The sequence below is a fragment of the Ailuropoda melanoleuca genome, chromosome 8, assembly GCF_002007445.2.
Source record: "Ailuropoda melanoleuca isolate Jingjing chromosome 8, ASM200744v2, whole genome shotgun sequence".
NCBI classification, from domain to species: Eukaryota; Metazoa; Chordata; class Mammalia; order Carnivora; family Ursidae; genus Ailuropoda; species Ailuropoda melanoleuca.
The window spans coordinates 17,038,319-17,051,760 of record NC_048225.1 but is presented as its reverse complement, the minus strand read 5'-3'; the positions used below and the strand labels follow the sequence as shown (position 1 = coordinate 17,051,760).

The following is a 13,442-nucleotide window of genomic DNA, read 5'->3' as shown; positions in this document are numbered from 1 at the left end:
CCAATGGCCCCACACTGACCATAAAACAAATACTCAGTGTCCCAGCCTCACAGTGAAGAATCTCCACAGACTTTTAATTCTCTCCCCTCTGTATTCTCTCTCCTCCACGTCAGCCCCTACAACTTGAGTGAGGCTGGCCTTCTCTGGTTCTCTAAGCCCGACATACTCCTCCTAGCTGTCTGCTCTCGCCATATCCTCTCCCGGGCCTGTCCTCTGCTCCATAATCAAATCACATCTCTCCTTCAAAACTCCCCTCCAGGGCCAGCTCCTCAGCGAAGTCCTCTGACCTGCCTTCACCAACGAGCACCTACAGTTCTTGCCAGTGACTCGGGTTACCATTTCACACCCACGGTACCTGCGTTGTACGCTGAGGGTGTAGACACTTATGCTTCCCTGCATCCTTCTAGCTCCTGGCCAAGTGCTGACTGCACACAATTAAAAGAAGGAAGAAACAGTAGTAACAAGACCACACGGCCCTGCTGGACAGTCTCTCCAGGACTCATCACGGACAGAATCGATAGACGTATGTCTTCATTCGTTTGCTTCCCCCACTAACAACTCTCTCAGAACAGGAACTCGAGCGTCTCGCCTACTGCTGTAGCCTCACAGCCTCCAACCACACAGGCAGGTACCACGCAAGAAAGAGCACCCGTCAAACGACCGGGTGGACCAATGCATCTCTGCTTCACAGACGCAGAAACTGAAGCTTCAGGGGGTGAGAAACTTGCCTGAGTCACTTAAGATACCGGAATGAGGGCTGAACCCAGGTCTGGCTCTCGACTTTGGGGCTTTGGTCTTTGTGACTTCTCCTGACTTTTGGTGCCCCGCTGCCTCTACTGAGCATTCCACGTGACCCACAGGCCGTGTCTCCACGTAGTCAGTACAAAGAAGGGCAAGGGCAGAGACAATGCCCCAGGGCCTCCACAGTGCCTTCCGGGAGTTGAGTGTGCCTATGAGACCACGACTGTGGTGTTGGAGAGGCCCTTTCTTACCCTCACATTGCCTCGGGTCGCTAAGGTGCAGATAGATAAAGTGGGAGAAAAAGAGCACTGTTAACAGGGTTGTCGTGAGAACCGAATCAAATAATTCAAGCAAAGTGGTTCCAACCGGGCTTGGCACAAAGTAAGTGCTCGTTGTCATCAATAATCATAATCATGATCATGCTATTGTCTTAATTACTCTAATCAACTACAATAATGCTACAGCACTGATAATACAGGACTATACTAATGCTATGGTACAATTATCATTATCGTTACCACCAAACGCTTCGGCTAGCCAAAACAGAACCGTTCGGGGCATCTTAATGAAATCTGTTTGGTGGGTTCAGGCAACCTGTTCTCACGTGGGACCTTCAGGACAATGATCAAGAATTCTGAAACTACCCCCCTTCTCTTCTCGTCCTTTCCCCAGAGGCTCCGCTGGTCCATTCACTCGAATTCTCAAAGAATTTCCAGAGAAGTCGTCGGACACACTGGCTCCACCCCCTGTGTCAAACCTGGCTCAAAGCCCAGGTGCTACCCTGCCCGCTTAATTAAGGACGGTGTGGGATACACTTACCTCGATCTTTTTAAAGCCAGAGTCCACCCAATAAAGTAACTGGCTGAGGGGTTCAAAAGCCAAGGCTTCTACAGTCTCCAAGCCAGAACTGATGATCACCTCTTGCCCTGTACTCCCATTCAAACAGAGACGCTAAAGAGAGAGGTGGGAAGAAAGGCCGTGAGTGCTCGAATGACCTCGTGCCAACTCGGTCCCGTGGATGGCAACCCTTACACTCCACTGGCTCTGACTGGCAAGGGATGAGATGTCCTCTATCGGTAAACTTTCCACATGAGCAAAGCTGGTTTTTAATAAAAGCTTTTCTAAAATGTATTACGGCTTCCTGTATCAAGCAGAACAGCTACACAGAACATAATCATTGGTATTACTGCATTACCATTATGAACACTGGTTACTGAACGACGCTGTACCCCAACAATGAGGTCGGAGATTACTGAGAAGCATGAGTCTATTTGCTTTTGAAATAAATGAAACCAGACTACTGTTATTTTTAAGTTCTTGTGTCGGCCTCTCTGGGCTCTCCTCCCTTGGGAGGCTCCTGGCCATCAGGGGCTGTCGCTGGGACAAGCCACGCTGCACGGTCGCTGGCGGCCCCCAGCCCCAGCCCCTCGAAAACCCAGGCACTGTAAAATTTCTGCTGGGTTGGAAGTCCAGATAAAACTTGTTGGAATTGCTTTTCTAAAAAGGATTAAATAGGCAATGAATAAAGATCAAATAGCTCTCCTTTAAAATGCATGGGTTTGAGTCTATGGCTATCTATCTGGCCTGTGTGGGGATCTTTACAGCTCACTTCCTGGTTCTTGGCTGCGTTCAGAATAGCTGAAGTGGGTAATTACGTGCACTGTGGATAAGTCAAGTGTTCCCGTATGGTGGCTCGGGACGAAGGACGCCTCCGAGGCAGCTGGCGTGATAGGGATTAATCATCTTACACTCCTCGCCCTCAACTCTTCCCAGCAGGAAAAGGGAGAAGACGGCAGCGCTGGGGCTCCCCTTGTCCTTCCTCCAAGGACAGAGGTAGGCAGGGCAAGAAAATACCCAAACGGAAGAATGCGAAGTTTCACCCGTCAGCCCTGAGAGGAGTTACGACTTAAAACCTCTAATACCCATTTCCTTAGGCCGTCCTGAAGAAAGCTGATCGGGGTGGGGCAGTCACAAGGCACAGCCCCTACGAGCGGACCAAGGGTTGACGCACCTGGATGGTGTCCAAGGCCAGGTCAGACCAGTACAAGCAGTTGTGCTCATAGTCAAAGTCCAGGGCGACCGCGGCCCGCAGCCCGGTGAGAGGCAACTGCTCCGTGGCTCCCGAGGCCAGGTCATAGCGGTGGATGGACTTGCGCATGGCGTACAGGATGAATTCGTTCTCCTCTGCACAGATGCGGACAAACGACAGAGAGCGTGGACGTGGGGGATGCTGAGGAGGTCCTAGCAGGTCTGACCTCTCTTGTGCTCACACATAAACCTCAGAGCCACGGATCAAGAGGCAGAACATGGGAATCAAGGTTTAGAAGGTGTGAGAAATGGAATCCCATCTCCACCTTGAGGGGCAAGTTACTTCAACTCCTGTAAATCTGTTTTCTTGTCTGCAAACTTCTTACTTGTTTTATATATATATATATACATATATATATATATAATTTTTTTTTTTTTTTAAATTTAGAGGCTCCAGTCATGCTCCCACATCCATGCTTCTGAGCTCGGCTCAGAAGTCCTTAGAGTAGCACATGACAAAATAATTACCCCACTCAGCATGTTCTCCCCTGTCACATGACTGTATCACATGGCTCCATAATCATGTTAATGAGAGACCCTCAGTCACTAAAGACTTGTAGCTAATCTGTTTGCTCACCCATCCAATATTATTCGCAATGACATACAGCAATTACATCAACCTATTATAGTTTCAACATGGTAATAATACATTTGTTCTTGAATACTTACAAAATGTTTCCCAACATAATCACACAAAGATTCTATCTCTTCTTAACAAACACTATACGAAGTCCATACTATGTGCTAGGCATTGTTTCACCAGTGTAATGACTGCATCATGGAAGAACCACTACGAACTCAATTTTACAAATGAGAAAACTGACGAGAGAGAGGTTAACCCACTCGAGGTCACACAACTAGTAAGTGGCAGGGCCAAGGCTTGAACTCGGGCAGTGTGCATCCAGAATCGTGTTTTACCCCCTACACAAAGCTGCCTCTTGCAATGTAGAGGCTAACACTGTCGTTTTTTAAGACGCCGAGTGCTTAAGAAGACTTACTGAATGTCAGAAAACCAGTAACTAGAAGAGCTGGTGCTCTCTCTCTCTTCCACTTAGGGGACAGCATGGAAAACACGCAGATTCTTCCTTCTTCCACAGCAACGGAGATGTGCAACACAGCCGCGTCCACGTCTAATGCGACCACTTTGACGGTATGTTGCGTATGGGACCTGAAGGCCTCTGCTGCACGACTTCGCAATGACCGTTTCTCTCTCTCTCCCTCATTCCCTTCATTCGGTGAGTTCACATGCACTAGCTACCCGCGTTACAAGGGCTTCAACACAGATAATGCACCCCAAAATAAATCTACCTACAATTTTTAATAAAGGTAACTTTGCCATCTTTTCCTTTGGTCTCACTGCACTTTAAAAGTATCTAAGCCACCACCCCATGGTAACTGATCTCTTCTTCTGGTTTTCAAGAAAAGCTTCCCACCGCACTTCCCAGCAAAGGGGATTCATTAAGATGAAACCTGCCGAGCCTATAAATGACACAGAAACCAAGGACGCTCATCGAAGTGGCCACGGAGACCATGGAGGTTACACGCAGGGCAGCAAGCCTCCCATGTGACATCCTTAACATCTGCAAACCCCATTCTGTGGCTTCGCTCTATCTTCTAACCAACTGATGCCTTTACAGCAGAGCCTGGTCCAGAAAGCCTGCCTTAGGATTAGGTACAGAGAAACATTCTGCATTTCCGTGTTCAAAACTGAACGTAGGAGAGGAACAGAATTCTTGGCCAATCACAGCCATGCCCAAGCACCACCTGGACATCTGTGTTATTACAGTAATCATAAAGAAAGAAGGATGACTTCATTTTTAAAAATCCTTCCAGATGCCTGGATGACCTCCTCTTTGCAAAGATACTTCAGTTTCCATCAGCTCTAGGAAATCTTCCTTTCCTTTCATGGGATACCCTTGCCTTCTGTGCCACCTTTTTTTTTTTTTTCCTTAACATTTAGGAGGTGGCCTACACAACAAATGTGATTTTTCCACTTTGTTCCCTGTTCTATTTTTCTCCTCTCAGAAAAGAAAACAGCTCTCCTACCGGTTTAGATGGCTTTAAACAAACTGTTTTGTCCCTCACTGAATTATCTACAGAAATGTTTATTACAAAAGCATGTACTCCAGCCCTTAAGAGCAATCACTCAAACCCTACTCACCCAAACCCTCATCAATAACAGCTCTCGTGAGGAGCATATTTGAATATTATCTGCTCATTTGTGGGAATCTGCTGAAGCCGCGTTCTTTTGAAGTCTCCATAGTGAGGGATGCTAATTACTCTGGTAATGATGGAAGATTAAATTAAAGGGCTAATGAGCTTAGCATGAAAAACACCGGGGCATGCTGGCAAGCAGCAAGCGCACAAGNCATGCTCCCACATCCATGCTTCTGAGCTCGGCTCAGAAGTCCTTAGAGTAGCACATGACAAAATAATTACCCCACTCAGCATGTTCTCCCCTGTCACATGACTGTATCACATGGCTCCATAATCATGTTAATGAGAGACCCTCAGTCACTAAAGACTTGTAGCTAATCTGTTTGCTCACCCATCCAATATTATTCGCAATGACATACAGCAATTACATCAACCTATTATAGTTTCAACATGGTAATAATACATTTGTTCTTGAATACTTACAAAATGTTTCCCAACATAATCACACAAAGATTCTATCTCTTCTTAACAAACACTATACGAAGTCCATACTATGTGCTAGGCATTGTTTCACCAGTGTAATGACTGCATCATGGAAGAACCACTACGAACTCAATTTTACAAATGAGAAAACTGACGAGAGAGAGGTTAACCCACTCGAGGTCACACAACTAGTAAGTGGCAGGGCCAAGGCTTGAACTCGGGCAGTGTGCATCCAGAATCGTGTTTTACCCCCTACACAAAGCTGCCTCTTGCAATGTAGAGGCTAACACTGTCGTTTTTTAAGACGCCGAGTGCTTAAGAAGACTTACTGAATGTCAGAAAACCAGTAACTAGAAGAGCTGGTGCTCTCTCTCTCTTCCACTTAGGGGACAGCATGGAAAACACGCAGATTCTTCCTTCTTCCACAGCAACGGAGATGTGCAACACAGCCGCGTCCACGTCTAATGCGACCACTTTGACGGTATGTTGCGTATGGGACCTGAAGGCCTCTGCTGCACGACTTCGCAATGACCGTTTCTCTCTCTCTCCCTCATTCCCTTCATTCGGTGAGTTCACATGCACTAGCTACCCGCGTTACAAGGGCTTCAACACAGATAATGCACCCCAAAATAAATCTACCTACAATTTTTAATAAAGGTAACTTTGCCATCTTTTCCTTTGGTCTCACTGCACTTTAAAAGTATCTAAGCCACCACCCCATGGTAACTGATCTCTTCTTCTGGTTTTCAAGAAAAGCTTCCCACCGCACTTCCCAGCAAAGGGGATTCATTAAGATGAAACCTGCCGAGCCTATAAATGACACAGAAACCAAGGACGCTCATCGAAGTGGCCACGGAGACCATGGAGGTTACACGCAGGGCAGCAAGCCTCCCATGTGACATCCTTAACATCTGCAAACCCCATTCTGTGGCTTCGCTCTATCTTCTAACCAACTGATGCCTTTACAGCAGAGCCTGGTCCAGAAAGCCTGCCTTAGGATTAGGTACAGAGAAACATTCTGCATTTCCGTGTTCAAAACTGAACGTAGGAGAGGAACAGAATTCTTGGCCAATCACAGCCATGCCCAAGCACCACCTGGACATCTGTGTTATTACAGTAATCATAAAGAAAGAAGGATGACTTCATTTTTAAAAATCCTTCCAGATGCCTGGATGACCTCCTCTTTGCAAAGATACTTCAGTTTCCATCAGCTCTAGGAAATCTTCCTTTCCTTTCATGGGATACCCTTGCCTTCTGTGCCACCTTTTTTTTTTTTTTCCTTAACATTTAGGAGGTGGCCTACACAACAAATGTGATTTTTCCACTTTGTTCCCTGTTCTATTTTTCTCCTCTCAGAAAAGAAAACAGCTCTCCTACCGGTTTAGATGGCTTTAAACAAACTGTTTTGTCCCTCACTGAATTATCTACAGAAATGTTTATTACAAAAGCATGTACTCCAGCCCTTAAGAGCAATCACTCAAACCCTACTCACCCAAACCCTCATCAATAACAGCTCTCGTGAGGAGCATATTTGAATATTATCTGCTCATTTGTGGGAATCTGCTGAAGCCGCGTTCTTTTGAAGTCTCCATAGTGAGGGATGCTAATTACTCTGGTAATGATGGAAGATTAAATTAAAGGGCTAATGAGCTTAGCATGAAAAACACCGGGGCATGCTGGCAAGCAGCAAGCGCACAAGGGGGGCGCTCTGCCCCGCCGGCGGAAGACCACGAACTTCTCGAGACCCCGCGGGCGCTGAGGGCTGTTCCATCAGGCATCACCGCCACCATGGAAGTGTGCTCCAAACATTCACCTTCACAGAGAGTTAGAGCAGGAGGAAGGGCTCATGGGGAATAAGGAAGCTGTACTTGAATAAGTACTAGAAACAGAGCAGGAAAGGAAAGATGCAAAGAGATTAACTATTTGCAAGGGTATCATCTTTTCGAGACTAGAGGCAAATGCTATCCATCACCTGTGCCATCCCCACTCACTCAACTTAAAGCATGTTTGGACCACACTCTCACTTTACAGCGTCTGCACTCACTCCAAAGAAGTTTTTCCTCATGAGCATGCATAATGACCCCCTAAAATGATGGGAATGACACTCATTTGCCACTTGGGCAATATCCGAGGAAGAGCATGGGGCTGAAGAGTCTGGCTTTGAGCTCTGTCACTTACCAGGTGTGTGACCTTAAATAGGTGGATTAACCCTCTCCTCTGAACATGCTTCTTTATTTTTTTTTTTTAAATGGAGCTTATGACAGGATCTGCTCCACTGGGTAGTGATAGGGATTAAAATGACAACACATGGAAAAGCACATTAAAATGTGTGAAATTCCATTACAGCATTCATTATACTTACTACTATAAAAATTAAGATAGACCACTTAGCTACTTGCCCAAAAGCCACAGGTCTCTTTATATTCTACTCTGACAAACAGATCAAGGAACATACCAAAGCCCCACCCCCCCCATGCCTAGGATACAAGAGGTTCAGAATAAACACGGTCCAATGAACAAAAGGGGTTTCCCTCAAAAAATACTTTCCATTCCTATAAAAGCATAAGGCTATAAATAAATTTGGCTTGGATACTAAGCTTAGGGAAAAGGGGAGCTCCGCAATCCTTGTAATTTCCGTGTCTTTCCTCCACTAAAGTTAGAAGAGTCAGAAGCCTAGACCTGTGTGAGATCGTGAGGGCGCTATAGTGAGTATCTCAAGAACTCAAAGGCAAGAAACCACCTCTTACCTGCCAAGGGACACGGGACCAGTTCTCCTTCCAGTCGTGTTTCAACGTCTCCTCCACTACAAGTGTCCCCAGAAATCTTCCGATAGCTGTCACCCCCCCCACCCCAAGAGCAAGAGGTCAGACACAACCAGGAACAGTCATTAAGTCTCCATAACTGGAAATATATCTTCTATCCATGGACAATACCATCCATCTATTCATTTCCCTATAGGACCAGGAGGACACATCACCGTTCTGAATTGGTCCTGCTTAGAGTTACACGGGGCAGCCCACACAGTTGGGAAGCTGTCCTGGGCAAGAGTTTACATATATCTCTCCAACAAACTCCAGTGAAGACGTATCCTTGCTTACGTTTATGACTTAACACACAGCTAGAGCTGCGGAGCAGCTCACAGATTTGCATTTTTCTCACTAAAGATAGAAGAGTTTGTAAACATCCAATTTCTAACTATTGCCCAAGCTCCCTGAGACCCACCAGCTTAGAATCCAAGCACCTGGAGTATGAAACGAACCCAGGTGGCCCTCTCTGCTTTCACACCCAGTGCAGACCCCTCGTGCCCCAGCCACGGCAACCGTTGGGAGACATACCCTCTTGTTCTCCTGTAAGTAGAGCCCACAGGACAAGGCACAGGAGGAGAGTAGGACTTCCCGGAAAACTCAGGATCCGGAACACAAACCTCTAAGGCCAAATCTTCACTCATCTTGAAGCCGAAGTCACTAAAAAGGCAATTGGGATTCATTAGGGCCACTGGTTTACATACTTGGGGCATGTCAGTACCAGCCCTTGTGACTTCTCCCATAGCGCTTACCGCTTTACTGTAAGTTACGTAATACGTCCCTTTAAAGAATGTTCACCGTTTTACATGAAACACATTTTTTTTAAAGATTGATTGATTGATTTATTTGACAGAGAGAGACTGCCAGCGAGAGAGGGAACACAAGCAGGGGGAGTGGGAGAGGAAGAAGCAGGCTCCCAGCAGAAAAGCCTGATGCAGGGCTCGATCCCAGAACGCCGGGATCACGCCCTGAGCCGAAGGCAGACGCTTAACGACTGAGCCACCCAGGCGCCCCCTATACGAACACATTTTTAAAAGAAACTTTACATCTGAACCATGATTGGAAAATCACAACCATATGCCAAAATTAAGACAAAAACAATATAAATCATTATACCAAAATACAAAATAACATTAAATTTTTTAGCTGGATGCAGTTCGCTACACAAAGACTCTAGGTCTGCCTGGTCTTTGTTAAGAGGGATTAGGAAATGGGGGCGCCTGGGTGGCGCAGTCGGTTAGGCATCCGACTCTTCGTTTTGGCTCAGGTCATGATCTCAGGGTCCTGGGATCGAGCCCCACATCAGGCTCCGTGCTCAGCACAGAGTCTGCCTGAGATTCTCAATCTCTCTCTCTCTCTCTCTCTCTCTCTCTCTGTTCTTCCCACCCATGCTCACTCTCTCTCTCTAAAATAAATAAAATCTTTAAAAAAAAAATAAAAGAGGGATTAGGAAATGTTAAAAAGTTACCAGCACCCAGTGATCCTTTCTCCTTGATGTGATTAAAAGAATTAAAATGGAAATTTAAAAGAATAATCTTTTTTTAAAAAATTAAAGATTCAATGTTATTTAAGATCATGTCCAAGTACTACCTAAATCCATCCTGCACTTCGGGACATAGCGCTTTGGTCCATGAGACTTTCACTAATCGGGGGCCACACATCTCTGCCAACACATCCATCTGCGAGGGCAGAGCCCCGGAGTAGGAAGCAGGGAAGCCAGGTCGAGTCCCAACTCCGCCCTTCACTACATGACTTGTCTGGGCTGCATTCAACAAACCCCAAGATGAGGCAACTGCCCTAGCTCATTCCCGAAGCCCTGCCCAAAACTTAAATTCTGTGCTCTACTCAAAAGGCTTCATTCACTCTATTCAGTCCACTGAATACTTATTTAACACCTTCTCCATGGGAAGTATTAAGAGGAACAGGGTTAAGTGGTTTGTGTTGCTTATCATGTCATAATCCACATTTAGCAATTTGTTGGAATTTTTCAGAAGGGAGAGTTTTATTACTGTATCGAACATGTCTCATTCATTAAATTAGGTAATTTTCACCAAACAGCTGCTTAAAATCTTTTGGGGGGCGAGGTGGAGCCTTAGCTAATCACTTATTTGCCTCCAACGGCAAAGCAGCCGTTCTTAGGGAGGTTTCTTCACTCTGTGCAGGTCATGGCCTAACGGCTGTGCATACACAAGAGAGGGTCAAGCCCGGCTTCTGAAAGACTACCTCCGAAAGCAGGGAATATATAGGCCAGCGGCTGGGCTCCCCAGAGAGGTCAGAAAGGCCTGTCAGAAGCTACCAGACTTTCCAATGCAGTTGCCCGTCAGGAGCTGAACTAATGCACAGAGACGATAGGCTCCCTCCTTCTCAATTCCCCGCCTGCTGTCGACCTTCAGACCATCTCCTTTCTCATGCCACACTCCAAGGCCACCAAACATTTCTAAGAGCCACCCAGTCCAGTCAGCTCCTTTCTAGCAGCTGCACAAACAGGCCTTGGGTCATCACCTTCATGATCTCCTATGGCCTAAAGCCCAACTCCGTGAGGGGCAAAGGCAGGTGGTCTTCCCGGTCTATAAGAAAGACTCAGCGCCTCATGGCTTTCCGTGAGTCTGCTGGGGCCAGCGTGGAGTGCAGTGGGAGCCAAGCCAGTTTACCAGGAAGGCACGCCAGCCTCTGGTTTTTGTTTGTTGTTGTTTTCGTAGAAGAGGGGCAGATTTTAGAGAAAAAACATAGTAGTGATCATTAAGAAAAAAACCCAAAGAGTCGCTAGATTTTCTTGCATGCTTTTTTACTTCGTTTTGTTTTGAAGTAGCTAACGGGGATACGAGAGGGAAGAAAGAGAGCACTCTAACTTTTTCCAGAGGCCCTCTACAGTCAGGGGGACCTCAGGCCAGCAAAAACTCTCAGATTAGAATTGCAATTTGGGGATCTTGAAGGGAGAGCAAAAGGCAGCAAAGGGGCACTGGACTGACACCTCTGGAACATCAAACAGCTCTGTGGTTTTGCAACGCAAGGGTCTATGCTGTTATCTTGGAACCACAGAGCTTTCAAAGGCAACGTGCGTCTTGTACTGTCTAAAACCCTGCCGTTCAAAGGGTGGGTTTACAGATAAGCAGGACCAGGGTCAGCAGGAGCCTGGCAGAGCTACAGATCCCCAGAACTAGAGTCAGAGCTGGCATTTTCACCAGATCCCAGGTGATGCCCATGGACACGCAGGTTTCAGAAGCACCGGTCTAGGGCAGGAGCGGGCCACACCTGGTTAGCTGTTCTTGTAAAGAAAGCTCTATGGGGCCACAGCCATGCCCCCATTGGCAACCTACGGCTGCTTTCGTGCTACCACGAGCAGTTGCAGGGCTGCCAACAGAGACCATAGGGCCTGCAAAGCCTAAAGCGGTTACTCCATGGCCCTGGTCCAACCTCTGGACTAGAACATATCAGAGGCTTCTGGCTTTCGTCAAGATAAGTGTGGCTTCCCAAAGCAAACTTTAGTTTTTTTTGTGCCTCTGCAACTACTGCGAAATGAGGTATGTGCTTAGTTAGATACCCATGCTCCACTGATGGCCTCGCCTCGCCTGGGGTGATTTCGTGCTGGATTACAGACTCAAAGGACTGCCTCGGGGCTCCGAGACCCTATATGCTTTCAGGCTAGAATCCTCTTCTAAAGCTAAGCTCCATTGTGATCATTGACTCTCCTCAAAAGCCTTCAAAGACCCCCTCCGGCTTACAGAATAAGGCCCGTACCCTTTTTGTCTCCACCCTCCCTCCCGGAACAGCCTCAGCTCCACTCACTGACCTCACTTTACACCTCCAAGGCATCCAAGCCAAACTGCCGAGGACTTTACCGCCTCCGCCCCTCCCCATGGCGGCCACCTGAGTGCTCCTGTCCACAGATCCAGGTCCTTCCTTAAGGTCCATCTCAAACAGTGCAGCCCCCGAAACTTCCTGATTTGCCGGCAGCACATCAGTCTCCTCCTTCCTGCCGATAACCACAATAAAAGCACCCATTCCTTCTCCAAGGTGCGTGCAGATTTCCCTCTCTGGCCACGTTATTTGTGCATCTGTGGCTTCTTCCCCTTTCCCAGCCGTGCCTTGGGTATTTTGCTTCAGGTCGGAGGAATATACAAATATGTATGTACTGACATCCCCTATTTCTGTAGAACAGGGCTCCTAAGAAAAAGGAGTGACCTACAATGGAATCTTGAAGCTGCCCTTGTAAAAATAAATCCCAGGATAATCTCCTCCTAAATCAACTACTGCAGGTTCCCTAAGGTGTGACCTCTCCCTCATTTCATAGCTGTAAGAACAAAAAGGAATAAACTAGGTAGAAGGTGCCTAGCACAAAAAACAATGCTTAATACATAGTGACTGCCTATGATTTCCCTTCTTTTCCTCAGGAGAAGGGACTGTGCCCTAGTCTTGTGTGCCACATTGCTGGCTGAGGAAGACACAACCCAGCCCCCAGGCATCAAATAAGAACCAACCATTCATAGTCCTCTCGCGTGCAGGAGCAGTTGGACACGACCACTGGCCTGTCAAAGTCTTCTCCATTAAAGCACGTGGCGTGGGTAGTCCTCCGTTTGAAAACGGTCTTGTGTCCTAGCAAACACTCGTTGCCCCGCTCATCAGACGGTGACCACAGCTTGTAGTCGTTCTCTGTGCAGGGAACCCCTGGGGGAAAGGAAATGCAGCAGGAAGCATTTGAGAGAGACCCTAGAGGGCAGGCTTTCCCATTCTCCCCAGCCCCCCGCCTGAGCACCCGTGTCAGGCAGTCCTGCTCGGCTCAGCAGGCACACAGACAGCTGGAGCTACCCCAAGCCTCTGTGATGCCAGGAGGCACCCATGCCAATGGACATGGTACCTCCCGAAACAGATGCTTGTCTGAGAAAGCTGGGAAGAAGCAAGACAACTCTAGCACCATCGAAACTTCTGAAATATTTTAGCAGACTCTGCAGTTCGCTCCAGAAGTAGGTATGAGGGGCTTTTCTCCCAGGGAGTTAGGGTGAGGCTGGATCCTGGATAGACAGATAGTGCCCTTCAGGAGTATGGTTTCCTGCCTGCTTCCTGGGGAGGGGAGGGGAGGGGAGGGGAGGTGGCTTTCCGGCTGTCATATCTGGTGCTTCTGGCTACGGGCTGTGTGCCGAGGCTGCCAGTCCCTCCCTATGGCGAGGGGGG

General features: G+C 47.4%; 1 protein-coding gene across 1 annotated transcript in view; it reads right to left on the bottom strand.

The window, feature by feature from the left end:
• The window catches only part of SORL1 (sortilin related receptor 1), a 158,483-nt gene that overhangs the window by 64,726 nt on the left and 80,315 nt on the right, over positions 1-13,442 (bottom strand). Inside the window, exons 13-17 of the mRNA XM_034665628.1 lie at positions 12,752-12,938; positions 8,805-8,933; positions 8,217-8,302; positions 2,753-2,925; positions 1,561-1,692 (exon numbers count right to left, since the gene is read on the bottom strand). Of these exons, the coding sequence (XP_034521519.1) occupies positions 1,561-1,692; positions 2,753-2,925; positions 8,217-8,302; positions 8,805-8,933; positions 12,752-12,938 (707 nt within the window). The remainder of the gene's footprint in view (positions 1-1,560; positions 1,693-2,752; positions 2,926-8,216; positions 8,303-8,804; positions 8,934-12,751; positions 12,939-13,442) is intronic.